The 20,307-nt window shown below is 41.8% G+C and overlaps 2 protein-coding genes across 2 annotated transcripts in view; one reads left to right on the forward strand and one right to left on the reverse strand.

Annotated features, from left to right (window-relative positions):
• The window catches only part of ACSBG1 (acyl-CoA synthetase bubblegum family member 1), an 84,583-nt gene that overhangs the window by 30,759 nt on the left and 33,517 nt on the right, over positions 1–20,307 (reverse strand). Inside the window, exons 15-18 of the mRNA XM_079318050.1 lie at positions 6,329–6,750; positions 5,887–6,103; positions 1,934–1,939; positions 150–200 (exon numbers count right to left, since the gene is read on the reverse strand). Of these exons, the coding sequence (XP_079174176.1) occupies positions 150–200; positions 1,934–1,939; positions 5,887–6,103; positions 6,329–6,750 (696 nt within the window). The remainder of the gene's footprint in view (positions 1–149; positions 201–1,933; positions 1,940–5,886; positions 6,104–6,328; positions 6,751–20,307) is intronic.
• Positions 6,176–19,789, forward strand: IDH3A (isocitrate dehydrogenase (NAD(+)) 3 catalytic subunit alpha). Its single transcript, XM_079317886.1, has 11 exons — positions 6,176–6,329; positions 8,375–8,437; positions 10,131–10,214; positions 11,328–11,442; positions 11,932–12,119; positions 12,455–12,588; positions 13,194–13,296; positions 13,382–13,446; positions 15,525–15,609; positions 16,091–16,243; positions 18,125–19,789. The coding sequence occupies exons 1-11, from the start codon at positions 6,303–6,305 to the stop codon at positions 18,206–18,208; spliced, it is 1,101 nt and encodes a 366-aa protein (XP_079174012.1). The 5' UTR covers positions 6,176–6,302; the 3' UTR covers positions 18,209–19,789.

Genomic DNA, 20,307 nt, shown 5'->3' on the forward strand with positions numbered 1-20,307 from the left:
AGGAACAGTAGAATATATAGATGCAGGTTACAAAGAAAGTTTTCAATCATATTGTAAAAAAATCTCATTCCTCAAACCAAACAAACATCCAAATCACAAACATGTAGATTAATCCCTTCCACCCCCTAATGCAAACCAAGATATCTTACCTGGTAGGCATCTAGCTGTTCATCAGTAAATATTGTTTGCTTATTACCCATCTTAAATGAGAAATTCTTCCTCTCTGCAAATGCATCCCATTAGAAGTAGCTGGATTCCTCTGTATTGTAGGCATTTAGAGCACGTATACTCCGTGAGTGTGCCGGAAAAATCCCAAAGCCCGCATCGAACTGGTTTGGATTGCACCTGCCCACTGAGGAAAGACACAGTTCGGAAAACCTTTGCAAAGGCTTCGCTGGAGTGTGCTAGGAAGGAAAGTGTTAAAATCACAGGCAGGTGTCGTGCAGAAGCAGGGATATCGATGTGCCCCTTTTCAGAAGGTTTTCTAAGAGGCAGGCGGAGTTTTTAGAACCCAAACCCGGAACAGGCGCTCCGCGCACACCTCAGCTCTCCTCGCCTCGGGGTCTCTCTCAGGGCGCTCCTCACAGCACCTGCAGCTTTAGGAGCAGCTCTGCGTCAGGCGGCGGCGCTGGGCAGCGCAGCCATATTCCAGACATCCCGCGAGCGGGGAGAGCACGGGCACCAAGCACAGAGCCCAGCCGTATTCCAGACATCCCGCGAGCGGGGAGAGCACGGGCACCAAGCACAGAGCCCAGCCGTATTCCCTACATCCCAGGCAGGCTGGAACGGGGGGAGCAGGGGCACCAAGCACAGAGCTCAGCCGTATTCCAGACATCCCGCGAGCGGGGAGAGCACGGGCACCAAGCACAGAGCCCGGCTGTATTCCAGACATCCCGCGAGCGGGGAGAGCACGGGCACCAAGCACAGAGCCCAGCCGTATTCCAGACATCCCGCGAGCGGGGAGAGCACGGGCACCAAGCACAGAGCCCAGCCGTATTCCCTACATCCCAGGCAGGCTGGAACGGGGGGAGCAGGGGCACCAAGCACAGAGCCCAGCCGTATTCCAGACATCCCGCGAGCGGGGAGAGCACGGGCACCAAGCACAGAGCCCGGCTGTATTCCAGACATCCCGCGAGCGGGGAGAGCACGGGCACCAAGCACAGAGCCCGGCTGTATTCCAGACATCCCGCGAGCGGGGAGAGCACGGGCACCAAGCGCGGAGCGCGGCCGGCTCTTGCCCCGGGCTGCCCTGCCTTGCTCTGCCCCGCACGGCCCCGCTCCAGCACCAGGAGCTCCGCGGGAATTGCTCGTTTCTCCACCGTGTCTGCACCGTGCCGAGCGAGGGTGCGAGTTCACCACCAAGCTGCCGGGTCGAGCAGTGAGCACAAGGACTCCTTCGCACATTAACCCAATTTTCAAAAGTCAGCAAGGTGAAAGCACTTTGACAGACGCTAACCTAACCTGCCTCCTTAGGCTCGAGCAAGCACAGCTGGGAATTAAAAGCCACTTCCGCAGCCCAAAGCAAAAGCACGAAGTGCCAGTAGAGGGCTCACGGGGCGCTTTGGCACACCACAGCCCTACTGACGGGAAAATAAAACGAAAGAGCATTCACGAGAAGCAGACAAACAAAATCGTATTATCCAACATTTGCAGAAGGGTCAGCTCTTACAACAACAGCAGGAAGGAGTCTGAGTGAAAAAGGATGGCAAAGGGGAAGAAGGACCCTTTATAAGCTCACTTTCCATTCAGGCACATGGCAACAGAGGAATATAAAATTCCCAACTTCCTCATTTGCAGTCTGCCAATAATCATTATTTCCTCATCAAGATAGCAAGTTTAATAAAAACACTTGGAGAATTATCTTGTGCTTTTGCCTATAGCTTCTAATGATCCTGGCCTGATAGCAGGATTGGTTAATAGGAGTTCACTTTACCTTGGCCTGCAACAACAAAGATCAAACATTTAAAATTAATAGTGAAAGCAAATATAGTGTAGACATAGTAAAAATATCCTATGAAGAGTGTTGGATATGCAGTAAAAACATTCCACAAAGTGCTGAACCACAGAGTGTTGTAAGAGATGGCTTATACAAATTATTACATTTAGACATGCAGATTTGATTAGCTGCAACTAGCACTGCCGTGAGCTACAAAAATTACAAAGTATATTCCATACACAAAATAATTGCCTTGGGATAAGAATGTAGGCAGCAAGGCTTATTAACAATAAGCAAACATCAGAATTGTAACATCAAAGAAATGCATTCTAGCAATAGAGCATATTGCAGCACAGTTTCAGAATAAGAGGGAAGAAGCTACAGTAGTAAGGAAAATACAAAAGGAATTATTTCCCATAAAACCAAGAGTGCAGCAAGCATCTTACATGTGTGCATCAAACATCATACACAAGAGTGCATCAAACATCATACAGCTGTGCTGACTGTTACATGGCCAAACCAATCTGTTTTCCCAGTCACTAGTGTTTTGGGGTTTTTTTGCTCTTTGGTGTGTAGTGGCATTGGATTCCTATTACATTCCAAAAAGTTCTTCACAGGTAAGTCAGAACATTAAAAATCATTTTAATTTTTTTTTTGTCTGCAAAATACAGTACTTAATTTTTTTTTTAAATTAAAAAACAACAACCTATAAGGGACCCTTAAGACTAAGAACTTGCACTGTTATGACAGTTCTTACCTGTCCTCAACTCTGAATGAGCTCCATCGTTGGCTTTAGTGGTTATATGTATAATTAAGCATGGTTAATATCTCTGATCTGGTGCTACTAAAATGCAAGAGACAACATCTGCTCTCAGTCAGATCAGGCCAATACTTAGGAAGGTGATTTGCATGAAATGGCATTCCATTCCCAACCACCTACTTCAAGCTGCCCATCTATGCAAATCAGATTAAATACAAATGGCCAAATTACCTCTAACATCATTATACAGAGTTAATTGACAGCAGGGGTGGATTTGGCTCCCTATCTTTTAATCTTGTGATTCTGTAAGCTTAACTGCACTCCTACAGTGAAAAGCTGACATCCCCTCTTCATTTTCCACTTGCTTTTGTACCCCTGGCTACTTGCCCTGTATCCTGGATAACACACACATCAGGAAGTCTCCATCTTTTGGATCCAAAGAACAGCAGTGAAGCAGCAGCAGAGCTCAATGGAAAGCAGTAACCAGGTAAGGTTACTTGCATTGCAGTGTAGGCCAGAGCTCTGTTAATTTGGTACAATTTAAAGTCACTATAATGCACAAAATCTTTTTCATTCCTATTTGTTCATGTCAAAGATCAGCTGATCTTCTAGTTTACCCTCCTGGACTTCTATCTGTTCATATTTATCAAAGATTAGCTTATATGCCAATTGTGTGTTAAGCAAACTTACTGCCAGCATGTTGCTGCAACAAATCAATACTTTTTAACACGCACAGCAAAACCTGACCTTAAATACTATAATTACCACCACATTTCACTGCATTTCAGTTTCTGAAAACTGTTTTCCATATCATGAATGCAAAGGTGATTTAGGTACAAACTCTCAGCCCTCACCAAAAGAGGATCAAGCCACTCTGAACACACCACTTCAACACAAGAAGATCCACACAGAGCTTCAACAAACACAGTGCACATCTGCTGCTTTGCACATCTGCTTTGGTTTGCTACAGCTTTTAGTAGGGGAAAAAAAACCTGAGAAATGTCATGCACATGACACCAAGTATTCCAACGACTTCCCTCTCACACAGATGTTTCCTTGCAAAATAACTGTTCATGAAGAGTTACTCTGTTAGCAAAAAAAACAGCTCTGTTTCAGAAGGACTGCCTGTATGTTTATACTTTTGTCACTTGCTTGAGTCCTTAGGGCCCAGTGCTACTGCAGGAGTAATTGTGATCACTGTGTGCAATGGAATTATTCTATTCTCCACTGTTGCTGGAAAAATCCCCCCTAAGATTTTGGGACTTGTTTCATTTACTGGAAAGCTATTCAAAATTCTGTTTGCATACAGATAAAGAAGAAATAATAACATCCACCTAATACAGCTACTGTGGAGCTAAAAAAAAAAAAAAAAAAAAAAAAAAAAAAAAAAGTTCCTTAAAGATGCTACAGAGCTACAAAACATTACAATTGCACAAACTATAAATAAAAATGAACTGTACACACACAGTATGAAAACCTAAAATATGTGAAAAATATCAGGATTTGCTACTTTATCACTTTAAAATGTTTTTTTCCAACACATGGTGGATAGAAGGACGCTCAAACCCCACTAAATTTGCCTGGAAGTGATATCCTGTGAGAGAAGGCTTTATGGGCCTGAGCCCCACCTGAGAGATGAATAAACAACTTGAGAAACATGCAGGACTCATGCCTGTCAAGCCAGGTAAAGCTGTCTGCTTTGATATGAGGAGCAGCAACTTTCTATGGGAGTTTTAATGCTAAAGAAAATAAACAGAAAGGAAATCCTTGTGTGGAAACGTGTTGGCTTTATGATCTTATCTCTCTAGCTTAAAAACCACACTATGTTAGAAAAGGTAGGCTCCTGAGGGCATTTTGTTAAATCAAATTTATCCATAATAAACAGAAAATACTTCTTTTTTTTTTTTTTTTTTTTTAAGGGTGTTTTGCAAAAGATAATGTCTTGCCTTAGGGACAAAATAATAATAATAATAAAAATAATAAAAATAAAAATAAAAGAGTAATGGTTGCCTTAGCAGGTTAAATGAAATATAATGAATTTCCCCATAGGGAGTCTCGATACACTGATCACTAGGGGAAAGACAGTATTGCTTTCTCCACACAGACATCATTTTCTTAGGCAAAATAACTACTCATGAGTTTATTAGTGCTTTCTACAGCCCTTTTCAGAACCGATCCAAACCAGCCACTGTTAACATCTTATAACTGAAGCATTATTATGGTAACACCCCCAAGACAAAGACAAATGGGTGTTGAAAACGTGTAAAAGTAATTCTCCACAACATCTCCCCTCCTCCCGATGTACAATCCAAGTGCGACCTAACAATGTAGATGCAGATACAGGCTCAAATACAAGCAACATAAGAAAGCAACATAAATACATCTGTTAACTATGTACATAGTTACCAGAAGAAAGTCAGTATCAAGAGTTATTCACACCCGCCATTACAGGCATCTGAATGGCAATTCTCAATTCAAAGCAACATCAAAACCAACATAAAACATCAATAGAGGAAATGTGAGGACCTCTTGTGTCCTGCCATAAAAAAACCCCAAGTGATTCTCAGAAAATGCAGACTACTAGTGCTGTATATTGTCAAATATCACTTCTAAGTGATATTTTCTCTTTCTACTCACACATTTAAGAGAAGAGGAAAATAAACACAGTCTTAGTCCTCAGCTTTCAAGCACAGACTTTGCTAAGTAACTGGAAAGGCTGCCAGTAGTCTGCTAACTCTATCACCAAAAACTGGCACGAAATTGCTCTGAGACAAAACCCAAATGTTAATGTTGCCAAGTGTAAGGAAGGCAGAAGTTTATAAAGGTAGGCATTCCCAGACCTGCCTCAATTCCAGCAGGGTTGTTTTTCTGCAGAAGAGGAGCTGTCCCGTTCCGACTTGCAAAATAATGACACGAGCACCTCAGAAATTAGGGCAAAACGAACTTTTAGATTGTCCCGATTTCAACAGTTTTGTTTTTAACACTTGAAAGCACATGGGCTTAAGAGACTTCTTACCTACCTCAACAAAAATCTGGAGTCTTTCTTAACAATTTTTTTCGCCATAAACGACCCAATTCTAGAGGCTGGTATTTTATACAGCCATCAAACGCTTCATAACTGAGGCCTCAATGAAAACTGGTTGTTTGTCTCCACAGAGATGCCGCAACAGTCCCTCCTCAGACGCTACACCTGGGGCAAAGCATCCTCCGGCGGCACCGGGCACCGCCCCACCGGCAGGGACAGCGGCAGCGCCCCGGCAGCACCTCCGCGGGCCGGGCTGAGGCCGGGGAAGGAGGCTCGGACCGCCTGAGGGAGCTGAGGGCTGGGGAAGGGGGCTCGGACCGCCTCAGAGAGCGGCGAACGGGAGCTGAGGGCCGGGGAGGGGGGCTCGGACCGCCTGAGGGAGCTGAGGGCTGGGGAAGGGGGCTCGGACCGCCTCAGGGAACAGCAGGCGGGAGCTGAGGCGCCGCGGGCGCCGCCGCAGCGGCGGTGGCGGGGCGGAGCCTCGCGGGCGGGGCGGGGCCGCCGCTCCCCGCGCGCCGGTTCCGGTTTAGCGGCGGGCGCGGAGCTCTCAGGCCTCGGCAGCCGCGGTGCCCGGGCGCGTCATGGCCGCGACCGCGTGGATGCCCACGGTAGGCAGCGGGACGGGCCGGGCCCTGCCCCGCGGCGCCCGGAACGCACCCCCGAGCGTGGTGGTACCTGAGGCGCGGCCGCCTGCCCGCAAGGTCGCGGTGCCGCCGGGCCCTGGCAGCGCTCCGAGGGGCGAAGGGCCGCGGGGCTCGGGACCGAACGGCGGCCCCGGGCGCTCGGGGTTTTTGTCCTTGCTCCTCCCCGGGACGGCGGCGGGAAGGGGCCCTGGGGACCGGCGAGGCCGGGCCGGGGGGAGGCCGCGCCATCCCTGGGAGCGGCCTGCGGAGAGGTCGCGCCGTAGAGGTCACGGCAGCGGCGGGAGCACCGCGGCCGCGGGCAGCTGCCGGTGAGGGGCGGCACACAGCACAGTCTGGGAGCATCGTGCCCGCAAAGAGCCCGCGGTGCCCGGCACTGCAGAGCTGGCTGCGGAGAGATGCAACCGGGCTCCTGCTGCTTTCTGCACCACCCCCCCCCCCACCTGTCTATAGGATTTACAGCTCTGAACCATTCCGAAATGCAGGCCTTTTCCCGAGGCTGTCACGGAGATGCTGCGTTTTGCCTTGAGTAAATGAAATTCCTTTTGTACCTTTGAATAACAGCCTGCTAGAGGCAAAGTCATTGAGGCTGCTCCATTTAACCTATCTGCTAAAATAAGGAAGAACTGTGAAGGGCTAATCAGGACACATGACTTTAAGGTCAGAATGGATCAGTTTTCCTTGGGTAGATTCTTTGTTGGTGTTTCTAAGGTTGAACTTCAGTATAATGCACTAGGTCCATGATTTCTGACAAGACAGACTGTGCCCTTTCCAGGCCTACTGTGGAATGTGAATCCTGATTCTATATGAAGGATCTGTATCATGAGAACACTTACACTGCACAGTCAACTGCACATTTTCATTTAATTGCTCTGCCTTCATCCTCAACCATGTGGCCTGCTTTGGTAAGCACTGCTTGCCTGTTGCAGTGACCTTGTACATCTCATGTGGGGCTACAAGTAAAAATAGATCTAGCTTAGATTACTTCTCCCCCAGTGTTCATTACAATATGCAAGAGAATTATATTGTTTCTGGTTGTTGCTGTTGGTGCCAACGTAGGTTGTTCCTTTTGCCATACACCATTCTGTCAGTAAAGAAATAACAAATACAAGTGGAACAGGAGTGGAATATGAATTGTCAAAGTAATTTCTAGCCTGATAGCTGCAGACAGCCTGCATATGTGAGTATGGCAGAATTAAAACAGTGTAAGTCTCTGCAGTTAGGAGTCTTCTGGCTTTTAAGTCCCAGAGGCATCAGTAGTCTTAGAGAGGAGGTTAAGACTGGGAGGCTGTGATTTTTCTGCATATTAGAGATTTTGTCCATAGTGCTCAGCTGGGCAAGAGTCCAAGCTTAGATACCATCCCAGTTTTTAAGCTTAATGTCAGTTCAGAATACTGAGAAAATGCAATTCTTTGACTGTGATGTGTAGACTTGTTGCTATGGTGAATTTTGTCTTTAATGTGCATTTCAGTTCCACTTTTTAAAAACTGTCAGGCTTGCAGAAGGCAACAGTACAACACCTACACATATAAAATTCACCACACTTTGAATGGAAGAAGTGGCACTAATGTAAAGTAGATTGGAAAACATCACCTGAAGTGTGTAAAGATACTGTCCCACCCAACTGCTACCAATGAAGTGGTTGATTTTTCACTTTGCTTTCCACATGTCTTCATCCTTGGCACATGATGTATTTCCTTAGAGTTCCTGCAGCCTTGCTTCCAGCACGGTGTGTGTGTGAGGACTGCAGGCAGTGGCCCCCAGGCAGGACGGGAGCGTGTCCTGGGCTCACCTCGTGCTAAGAATACGCACGAGGCGTGGCTGCTCCGAGGGTTAGCCTGCAGCTTGGCAAAGCACCGGCTACTCTGGTTTCATTTGGATTTTTACACCAGTTTGAGATAGGAGATTTAAAGCAATATGACTTGAAAAAGCAGATTTGGTGAAATATTGTTAAACTTGTAAAGTCCCATTTGTACAGTAAAAGAGCATCTTTTTGGTTTGGATTTTTGCAGGTTTCTCGGTTGCTAGGTGCTTTCAAAAGCCAAAAAAAGGTGACCAGAAGTTTTGGTAATGCTGTGAGTATAATAGTCCCATTCTTTTATTTTAAGAAGTTTCTCAATGAGGGGGTTTGGAAATGTATAAGATCACTTGTTATTCTTACGTTCCCAAAAAATAAGGGCCAGACAAGTGAACATGCTTGCCCTTAATGCCATCCTGGATTTACATCACTTAATCACTGTCATTGGCAATTGCTTATCAAGGTGAGACTACAAAAGGCTCTAACAAAAAAATAGAAGTGGCGTGAAAAATTTTCACAAAACACGGGCATAAGCCACTCTTCTGGAATTCATCTGGGAACGGGCAAATAAATATTGCACAAAGTAGAAAGATTGTTGAGAAGCTTCTCCTTTTCTTTCTTCTGCAGACTTCCCGCTAAGCACTAGATTTACTTTACTGCTGCTTTTAGAATTCCTTGCATCTAAATTTCTTCCTTTTCAAGGTCCTCTTTAAACCATCTTAGACATTGTATTTTTCTGTAGATATTTTACCTTCTTTATGTCCATGTGTTTGAAGTGCCCATGGGCCTTCTTTTGAATGAAGGCAGGAGCAGGGCTCAGCACCCCTAAGCAGGACTTCATCCTAAAGGGGAACTGTGGCTTTTCATGAGAAGTTTTGTAGAACAGCAGGTACAACAGTCAGAAAAGAAATGGAAGGGTCACTTATAGAGTATAAAAATCAGGAGGTGAGGCGCCGTGGTTCTATTGAAACCCAACAGTTTCAGGCTCAGGTTCAGTCAGGCCCTGCAGTGCAGTCAACAGCACAACAACACTCTCAAGGCATTTAATCAGTGGCAGCTTGCTTAGCAGCAGGTTTCTTTTATCTGAAACTCTGTTTTTTCTGTTGTACGTGGTGAATTTCTTTGGCTCAAAAGTTAAAAAATCAGTCAATATATATTGAAACTCTGACTTGAGAGTGGATTCTGTTGGGGTTTTCTCAAATAATGTACATGTGCTGCCTTTTTTGGAGGTAATAATGAGCCCATTAAAGCTGTTGGCTCTCTTTAAATAAAACAAAATGAGCTGGAGCATGTACCCTTAGAACAGTGACCATAATACATTTTTTTCTTCAACGCAGAATACATTCTTCCTCTGTTATTTGTTGACTCTGGGCTGTGCCTTTTTTTTCTTGTTTGATTATTATAAAAGAAGCAAGACTGAGGACATTATGATATAAAAGTAAGTTGGTATTGCTAAAAAAGAGTCTGAGACTTTTAGGAGGTCACTTGAGAAGTTTAGCTTGGCATGACCTTTTTTTTAAGGTGAATGTGGCTTTTCATACACATAAACATTTCTAGCACATGTCAGTATTATGCAGCATATTGGTAATATTGAAGATACATGTGGAACAGAGCCATAACTAGGTGATATAACTTGCTCTCCACATTTCCAGAGGAAAGAGTGCTACGTTCATTAATTTCAAGGAGTGCTAAGCAGGAATCTGCCTTTCACATTCAGCCTCTGTTTTGAAATAGAAATAGGTAGTATGTGAATTTTTAAACAATTCTCTCAAAACATCTGCACGCTCCCTTAGAAAGCAAGCCAGTCCTTCTCACTTCTGTCCAGAACTGCTGTTCTTCATAGTGAATATTTGGTAGGGGAAAATTTATTTTGTTTTCTAGTAGCTATTTGGTTCCTACAACACATGAAGATGTTTTCTATGTAGAAAACAAACATTCATTTGTTGTACTACTGATATTTTTTTACCTAGGTACAAACAGTAACTTTAATCCCAGGAGATGGCATTGGACCTGAGATTTCTGCTGCTGTCATGAAGATCTTTGATGCTGCCAAAGTAAGTCAACAACAAATATGAATTGGGCATATAAAAACAAACTTAAAATCCCTTTTAAGAGATTAAGTCATATTTAAGCTATTAAAACTTCTTTCCAGTATAAAGACTTTGAAGCTTCAACTAATAGAAGACAGGAATGGGATACCAAGGCATGGCTTGAAACTGTTAGCTGACAGATTGAGAGCAAATGCTGTGTTTAAGTTTTGGAAATACGAACTCAATGTCATGTGGAATCACCTTGTTGATGTAGTAATCCTGAGCAACTGACACAGGATCTTCTTTCATTTATTATGACTTCAAGTGCAGGTCAAAAGCATGTGTGAAAGGACTGGCTCATTTCAGCAATCCACCTGCCGTGCTGCCAAACACATTAACTGCAGTGATCTGAAAACTGACTGTGTCCAAGAACTGTTCTCTTACCTCTCTGAGAAACTTCACCAGAACTTGTCAAGTTCCCTTGAAAGAAAATACTGCTCTTCAGGCAAGATGCCTGTTAAATTGTTCCACATTAGTAACAGCACCCAGGCATATTCCCTTTTTGTTACAACTATCCAACATGGATTTGAAAACATGAAGTTTCTTTAATTCTGTTGTATCTTTTCCTTTGTGGAATCATCCTGATGAAATGAATGGGTGGCAGGCTGTCTCCAATTACAGTCCTGTGGTGAATGCAAATTCAGACAGCATTGTGGAGCATGTGCAGATTGTCAGAGTGCAGAGATAACAGATACACATCTATGTCACACACAGTCTTCCAGTCAGTGGGGATGACAAGTTCCCAATGAATTCAGCTTTAAAATGTTGTCTCTTGTATACAAAGAACCCAACAGCTCTAAAACCTTTAAAGAAATCGCACTTGCATGCATGACATCTAGGGCAGCATTGTGGTATTCACATGTATGATGATTTGCTGCTCCCACTATTTCAGTTGCACTTACTTAATTACGTTTTTCAAAGAGTACTGTAGTTCAAACATCTCATGCTTATCCTCACTCACCAGAGAAAATACTATTCAGAAAGGCCTGGACAAAATTCCTTACACACTTTCTTGTGAAAGCTAGAACTTGAAGCAAAGTCATGACATTAAAGTTAACACAGAGTGTGTGTGTTTAGGCACCTATTCAGTGGGAAGAGAGGAATGTTTCGGCTATCCAAGGACCAGGAGGGAAGTGGATGATACCCCCAGAAGCCAAAGAATCCATGGATAAAAACAAAATGGGATTAAAAGGTATTTTAGGGGTTAATACACAGATATTAAGTACTTGAGTTTGATGTAAAGCCGAAGTTGTTCTTCTGTGGCACAATAAAATGGGTCATTACAGGGTAGTTGTCTGTACTTGGAACAGTCCTTCATTCCCAAGACATAAGTTTGATAGTTGTTGATACCAGCCATTGGATTCTCTGCAGAAGGCATTTCTAAGATATACAATAGCATTCAATAACCACATTCCTAATGAGAAGTCTCTTTATATGTTTTAATGAACACATTTTGTAAAATCTGTTCCATGTAAGGCTTTCAATTTGGCCTTTACCCATCTGATTAATGTGCCTGTGCAGTAATTGATAGAACAGAGAATTCCCATAGCATAGCAGCATGAGGATTAGATAGGAATATGGAGATCCTCTGTAGGAGTCCCACTTGAGCTGGAGTTTGTGCTCTCAGATCCATGGAGAGGTTTATCTCCTCGTTCATCCTTGTGTATCTGGTTTTCTGCAGGGCCCCTGAAGACCCCGATTGCTGCAGGGCACCCATCCATGAATCTGCTGCTGCGTAAAACCTTTGACCTGTACGCCAACGTGCGTCCCTGCGTGTCCATTGAGGGCTACAAGACTCCCTACACAGACGTGAACATCGTCACCATCCGCGAGAACACTGAGGGCGAGTACAGCGGCATCGAGCACGTGGTGGGTGCCAGAGGGGTTCCTCTTCCCTCTGCTCTGCACTGCTCACTTGGCTGGCTTTTACCTTTGCACCCATGAGATGCTGCCCCTGCTCAGCACTGCTCACCTTGTGTCTCACTGGGGTTCAGGGGATCTTTTACCTTTGCACCCATGAAATGTGCCAGTGCTGCCCTTGCTCAGCACTGCTCACCTTGTGTCTCACTGGGGTTCAGGGGATCTTTTACCTTTGCACCCATGAAATGTTCCTCTTGTGAAATGCTTTCTGCCTCACTCACAATTCTGTTTTGGTTCCCAGTGGGAGGAATGAACTTGCCCTGCTGATGATTCCTGTCTTTCAGATTGTTGATGGGGTTGTGCAGAGCATCAAGCTGATCACAGAAGAAGCCAGCAAGCGCATTGCAGAGTTTGCTTTTGAATACGCCAGAAACAATCAGAGAAGCCACGTGACTGCAGTGCACAAGGCAAATATTATGTATGTTGACACTTATTTTGAGACAAGCAAAACAGAAAAATCCCCAAACATTTACTTACAAATAACTGCTTAAGTCTTATTCAAGTGTAAAACTTCTCTTGATGGCACTGGGAGTCAGTAAAATAGGAAAAAATGTCAAGTAAATGCCTCCTAAGTAAAATAGGCAATACCCACCCAGTATTGACAAGGCTGAGATAATTGTTCTTGTACCAATATTCTTATTAGCAAGTGTGTAGTAATCCTTCCTTCCAAAGCTCCTGTTTTAGAAACTTTTAAACAAGGAAAATAATATAAAAACTGAGGATGAAAGTGGCTGGTGTCTTTTGCAGTTTCCACACCACTTTATTCTGAACTGAGTTGTAACGTGTGATATTATGTGGCATCACCTTCATAAATTCACTAAGCCTTTCATAAATTAATAGAAGTCATTCTGAGAATTAATATGCTGATTAAACTATTGATACAGAAATATTTTATGAGGAATAAATAGTCAGAAATTAAGTTTCTGAATTCTAATTAAACACCCCTGTTGCATGCAGTTTTCATTATCTGCAGCACTGCTTCCTTACAACAACTGCAATATTCTCTTGCTTATCTAATTGCAGGAGAATGTCTGATGGACTCTTCTTGAGAAAATGCAGGGAGGCAGCAGAAAACTGTAAAGATATCAAATTCAATGAAATGTATCTGGATACTGTATGTCTGAATGTGAGTATTTATGTTTTAGTCATGGCTATTTTTTTTTTTTTTAAGTTTAAATTCTTGACCCTAATGAAAATATACTTGCTTCTAGATGGTTCAAGATCCATCTCAATTTGATGTGCTTGTTATGCCAAACTTGTACGGTGACATCCTCAGGTATGGAGATTTTCATTTCAACTCCCACCATGTAAAATGCTGATACTTTCCCCAGAGTCACTGAGGTCACATGCAAGCCTGATGGGGGATTGTCTTATGCACTCAGACTTCTTAACACACATTCACTGCTTCAATTATTCATATGCTGATGGCAGGGCTATATGATGAGAATGTACTTTTTTATTTTAAAAAATCTCATTCTGCTTATGAAGGCTATGAATATTGTTCAGATGAGATGGAGAAATTTCTCCAAATGTGTGAAGAATATAATGGCTTACCTTGTAATAGAGAATGAATGCCTGGTTAGATATTAAAGAAAAACTTTCTCATCCTCAGCACTAAAACAGGTTGTGTAGGGTGACTGTGGGACAGAGGGAGCTTATCACAGTTCAATCAGTCTGCACAGTCACTGAAGAACTACATACGGGGCCTCTTCATATTCTGCCAGCTCTTGGTTTATGTATTACTTTTCCTTACCTTCAAAGTAAATTTTTTATTTGAATAACATTAATACTAGAGATTCTTTGTGTCTTGAAGGCACAATCCATCAGCACACATTTTTCATTCTGAATAATTATTAGATAGAGTGTAAATTCCATTAAACACCTGTAAAATGAAGTGTTTTAATTTGAACTATTAAGTGTATTATATAACACAGTTTCTTCTCACACCTCTAAGGAGAGATTGAGAAAAGAGCCTGAAATGGAATTTTTACTTGCATGTCTACTCACATCTTAGAATCCATCCCCTTTTTTTGTACAGATAATAAATGTAAAGGTAGCTTATGAATAAGAAGACTTGGTTCTTAAGCTTATCACTCTGTGATGAGGCTGTGCACACAAAAAATCAGATTGGAAGTAAAGCTTCCTGCTTTAAGAATTAGTGAAGGTGTGCATAGGGCACTCATAGTAGCTCTTAGACTGTTAACTAAGAGAGATCAAATCAGAGGAGTCTTATCATCAGTACCATTTCACAGTGTTCACTATCACCCACTTTAAAGTCCTCATAGAAATTCCATAAAAAATTTCACAATACTAAAACTTTTCCATAAATTTGAGTCTGTTCTTGAAGAGGGCACTGTCATCACTGGGTGAGGTCTCACCTGCAGCTCTCAAAGTATGAACTGAATTCTAAGCAGGTTCCTTAGACTGAATAGGTCTGAACAGAATAGGCAGAATACAATCTCTTCTCTTTAAGCATTAAGTATTTAGAATGGCAAATACAGACTGTATTCAGTTTTTCCCAGGCTCTATGCAATGTAAGATAGGTGGTTTATTTTAGCTTAAAATATTGTTCTGCAAAGTCATCCAAACTTTCCTTTTTTGAGTCCTAAGCTGAGGACTAACTTAGCTTAGTATGAGCCAAGTTGTAGCCAATAATTACGTATGGATGTGAAAAGAACAGTTTCAAGACTTTGTTCATCAGTGTGTTCAGCTCGAGGGTACAGATGATGACAATAGGCACAGCTGATTTGTCCTTTCCCATGCTAATTTTGGTGGAAACCAAATGCAAATTGCTTATATTCGATGATCTGCTAATGTCAGACTTGAGACCTGCAGGCTGCTGAGTAAAGAGAGGGGGGGAAAGCTAGTCTGTTGTCACTTGGAAAATGTTCTTTAATCTGCACACAATACACTACAAAACCACCAGTAACTCACCTATCTGAGTAGAATTCTTCCAAATGTTTTAGAAGGAATTTACATATAAAAAGTAGTTCTGGGTCCCTTCAGAGGAAGTAAGATTTTTGGATAGTTACAGGGAACTGTACATACATTCTAGTACTTCTCATTGTGCCTGTGTCTTACCAGCTTTATTTTAGTATTTGGAATTTCCTTTTAATTTTTTGTTATTACATTGTCTTCTGCTAGTAGTTCTAAGAATTTTACAATGTTCTGATGGGGTACATGTGGCTTACCAGCATCTGTTCTTTCTCCACATTATTCTCAGACTGTGCAGGTGTATAAATTAAGTTATAGTTACAGTTGATTGATAAACAAAAATATTAATACCTTGCAGAGAGGCAAGTGTATATGGAAAAACTCGTGGATTGTTTAATTTGGTGGTTGGGTTTTTTTCAGTGACTTGTGTGCTGGACTCATCGGAGGTCTTGGAGTAACACCCAGTGGGAACATTGGTGCCAACGGCGTGGCCATTTTTGAATCTGTAAGTTTCCTTGCACAAGGCAGAGCAGTAATACCTTTGTCTCAGCTTGACAAGCTAAACTTTTCCATGCCATACAACGTGGCTGATACTTACCTAAGTAAGTTCTTCCTAGAACTCTTTTTTACTGTGAAGATGCTGGAGCTTTACCCTGAGAAGAAATGTACTTTACCCTGAGAGGTTAAAGTTAATATTCCATGTAGGTTTTTCACACATTCTTTTTGTGACTGATACTTTTTTTCCCACTATTTCATATGATAAATACCCCCTATGAAATAGAACTCGATGGGCACAATTTAAAGATACTAGGTGACCTAGTTTTCCCTTTCTGAACGGAATTGTTTTGGTCCTTGGCTTGTCCTTTCCACTGTCTGTATCCCAGCAGAGCAAGGAAGGCCTATGGCTCAGGCTGCTCGCACAACCACCTAGGACATTTTAATCAGCCTAATGCCATGGTAACAGATAGGTTTACTCTCAATTCTAGGTTCATGGAACAGCACCAGACATTGCAGGAAAAGACATGGCCAATCCCACTGCCCTCCTGCTGAGCGCTGTGATGATGCTGCGCCACATGGGAATGCACAAACACGCCTCCAAGATTGAGTCAGCCTGCTTCGATACCATTAAAGACGGAAAGGTAACACCAGGGTGTGCAAATTGATGCAGTCAATTAAAATCGTGTCGTGTCAAAACAAGAATTAACTTGGAACATCCATACCAGAGGCGAGGATGGCCTGCTGAGCTGGCCTGTTGCATGAGCAGTGCCACTGTCCTTCTCTGACAGGAATTGCATTATTATATATTATTGGTAATATTAAATCTGCCCAGCACAGCAACAAGGGGACAGGCTGTAGCATTTCTTTTGTCTCAGCAATGCTCATCTTACGGCTTTCTGAACTCCAGAATAGGGAACTGGATGTCTGGTGTTTAGGAAGGAAATCAGAGTTTTAAGTAGCTCTTAGCACTTCAAGTAAGAAGTTTATGAAATGTACAAAGTGTGTATATTGAAATCTGGATCCTGAAGGGATCTTTCACAGGCTTCACTGTCCACTTTGTTAATAGCATTTTAGTCCCGACTGTAATACTTGTGTTTGTTTTTTCATCTCAATTATTTTCTTCTTTCATTCTTACTGTTTTCACTCTTTTTTGACTACAAAAGAACAGTTTTTATCCAGTATTAACTTATTTTCTCTGAGGGTTATATATGTTTCTCTTTGGAAGTGAGTGTCTTCAGATTCATTACTCAAATGGGATACTGGGGGGAGAGGGGGCTTATGCTCTGAAACTCAACAAATTTGTGGTCTTACCATTGTTGGTTCACTCCTCTACATTGATGTCCATCTCTTAAAAACATAGTTGGAAAGATCTTGAAGATTGCAGTTAAAGGGGATTAGCAGCTACTCATGCTGCTTCATTTATCTTAGGCAGGACCATGAGAAGCTGTTTTGTAATCAAAAGTAACAAGAATGCTGAAACCAAAATTTGTCATCATTTTGTAAGTTTGCATCTATCTTGCTATGTGTAGGAGTCAATTAAAAAAAAAATCTAAGCTTACAACTGAATAGAGGTGCTTCTGTAAAGTTCCCATTTACTGCTCTGGAAATTAAATCCTCCATCTGCAGGTCAGTAATTCCACAGGAGATAACAGTGCAAGTTTCCTGGCATGGCCATTTGTTCACTAGTTATTTATAATGTTATGATTATATGTTACAATGGAGAGAATCTTTTAAATTGAAAAACCCCATAATGCAATTTAAATTACAAGATCCTAAAATAGTAACCATGAATGCTTCTCTGGCTTGTTATTCCTCCCTTCCCCTCAATCAGTTAATTAAGATATGTGTGTGTGCACCATGGAGGGGGAACCTAAAAATTGTAATTATCTCCTAGAGTGCTTTAATCTAGCTAGATTGGACAAGCAATATTGCCCACTTTTTTATTTTTCTGTCTTCATGATGCCAGACAGGAGTTGTACTTGATGAAAGAGGATTTTAACTATATTTCCTCTCTCAAATAAATTAAGTAAACTTTGAGAATTGTTAACATGCAGTATTAAGAGTTATATGTGCTTGTTCTGCATGGGTTTCCTTAAAAAAAAGACTCAATCTTTCTGAATCACTCTCAATTAGTTGTCTTTGTGCTGAGCCTTCATATATGAATTTTACTTCCAAAGGACTAAATTCATACTGAAGATGTAAATACTTAGCCATTAATTACACCATTAAAGGACTTTGTAGAGCTTTAACCACACACACTTTCTTCCTGTAGTGGGGATAAAATCATATTTAAATCACGTTCAAATCTGATAACATTTTAAGTACTTCGTGTATGCTCAGGTTTTCTCTCCTGCACAGTCCTTATTGATGAAGTCTCTATGGGATGCAGAACTCAAACCAGACGTGTTCCTGCTCACTTCGTTTACGATCCATAAACAACAGATCATGAGAACATCCAAAACTGTTCTGAGACATCACTGGCCCCATAATACATTTCAGTAACATTTTTCTCTTTCTTTCAGGTCTTGACAAAGGACTTGGGAGGCAATGCCAAGTGCTCGGAATTCACAGAGGAGATCTGCCGCCGAGTACGGGACAAAGACTAAACCTCCTGCTGCTGCTGCTGGTGACTGGAAGGACACATCACAGAGTACAATATATGTAACCTGATATCCACATGCATAGTTTGCTTCTCTCTTGAGGGCAGACTTTTTAGCTGAGGCCTCTCCATTAATAAACCTAGTCCAAATGGCTACAAACAGTGCTTGTGCCTGCTTTTGGTGGACTTTTCCAAGTGCTTTGTCTTATTTATTTTTTTCTATCTGGTGAACATTTTTTTGTAAGTGAATTCTTTTATTGGCAGTGTAACTGTCTAATATTTTCCATTTCAATTAGAGGGTTTCACTTTCCACATAGAAAAATTATGCAAACAAACCAGTAACAGAATTAGTGAAATATAAAAGCACCTTAATGTTTAAAACCTACTTTATTGATCTTGTTGAAATTAAAAAGATAGGTGTTCAGCCTAAGAGTAGCACAAGATGATCCTCATACGCAGAAACGGATATAAAATAACTTAAAATAGCAATTTTGTGTTATAAACAATGAGAAAACCACTTTAGTACTCTGGTGATTTGTGAAATACAGCCCTGCTCACCAAAGGCAAGAATTAAGTAATGCAAAATTCTAGAGATTTAATCTATGTCTGTATTTTAAAAAAACCTACAACCATTAACAAGGGGTGAAAATAAATGCTGAAGCAAAGTTTTTTTTGGGTTTTTTTTGGTTTTTTTAAATCTATATACCAAAATAATTCTTACAAATTTTTCTCTCTGAAATACACTTTACAATAGAGTTCTAATGTGGGCTATACAAATTTACCATACAAAATTACTTCTGCCATATATTGTGAGAGGAAAGTATTAACTTCGCAAATTTACACTCAATATTTCATTACTTCGGCTAGAATGCTGTTTGTATTGTAGTTTCTGCACAGTCTGCTCAGTGTGTCTTCCTGTGTATTGACTAGTAATTTTATTCTAGAAACTCTGAATGTAAGAGACTAGTCTAGTCCTAAATGGATTAAGACAGATCAGCGGTTTGGCTCTGGTGCCTATGTTCCAGAAATACATTTCATCCCTATTCAAGGGGATCTGAATCTATTTTTTCCTTGCTTACTAAGCTTAATGAGTGCAAAAGCAACTGGTTGCCCTCCCCATCAGGTGCAGATCATCACTTGAGTCCTTCTGATCTGGAGCTATCAAGGTATTGCTTCCATTCCCGTGCCTGACAAGGAAATAGGTATTGTCAAACTCCTTAGTGTGGCACAGGATTATCCCTCCTGCCAGAAGCAGGCTTCTTACAGCCTCCTTCTATTCCTAGAAAGTAACTAAGTGCAGTAATATCTATTGCCACTGTTTTGGTCTGGTTGTTTCAGAAGTAAAACAACTTTTGGAGTAACAACTTCTGGTATCACTCTCTAAAGTAAGCATCCAGCTTTTTTATACAGTCTAACAATGTGCTGGAGGAGCTTTAGTCCTCCCACACTCTGCTTTTCGTGAATGGGGCAACATTTATTTGTGTTTTACAAGCTGCTGCTTCTTTGTTTCCTTCAGATTAATATTGTTAAAAAATTCTGAATTACCATTGCGCACAAAATGGGGAAGAATAAACTTTTCAAAGTCCTATTGCTTGTTTTGTTTTTATAATCCTTGGCTGCTGTTTTGTCTTATGTTTTGAGCTGATTATTGGTCCTTGCAACAAATCTGAGGTCTGTAAGATGTGTGAGACTGGTGATGGAACTTTTATGGAAACCTTATCCTGTTTGCATCATTTTTTGGTCTCAATAATGGGCTGTGGCCTGTCTGCCTGTGTGAGCTGCTAGAGCTGTCTGCCTGAGATCACTTACAGCACACCCTTTAGACAACTTTTTGCCAAGCATTTCCTTCTCATAATATGATTTATTTTGCATACAGGTAAAAAGAAATGTAGCCCACATTAGTCAGAATTAGTGCAATGTGAATGTGAAATATGCAGATACATGCTGACAAGCACTGCTCAAAGAAAAGCATTGTAAGCAATTTTAAAGAAGTTTCTGTAATAGCATTTTAATGTGAAGGCTCCTGTAGTTACTCCTTTGTATCTTTCAGTCTTAGGGAGGTATTGCCCTGCTTTTTCTCATTATTTGTTTTTGTGAGAAATAGTA

The sequence above is a fragment of the Erithacus rubecula genome, assembly GCF_903797595.1.
Source record: "Erithacus rubecula genome assembly, chromosome: 14".
Taxonomy (NCBI): Eukaryota; Metazoa; Chordata; class Aves; order Passeriformes; family Muscicapidae; genus Erithacus; species Erithacus rubecula.

Bases quoted from the DNA above. Each gene is read 5' to 3' on its own strand.
- IDH3A (XM_079317886.1), top strand. From the start codon at position 6,303: ATGGCCGCGACCGCGTGGATGCCCACG. The intron at 10,215-11,327 runs GTAAGTCAACAA...GTGTGTGTTTAG, and splicing joins AGATCTTTGATGCTGCCAAA to GCACCTATTCAGTGGGAAGA. The intron at 12,120-12,454 runs GTGGGTGCCAGA...CCTGTCTTTCAG, and splicing joins ACAGCGGCATCGAGCACGTG to ATTGTTGATGGGGTTGTGCA.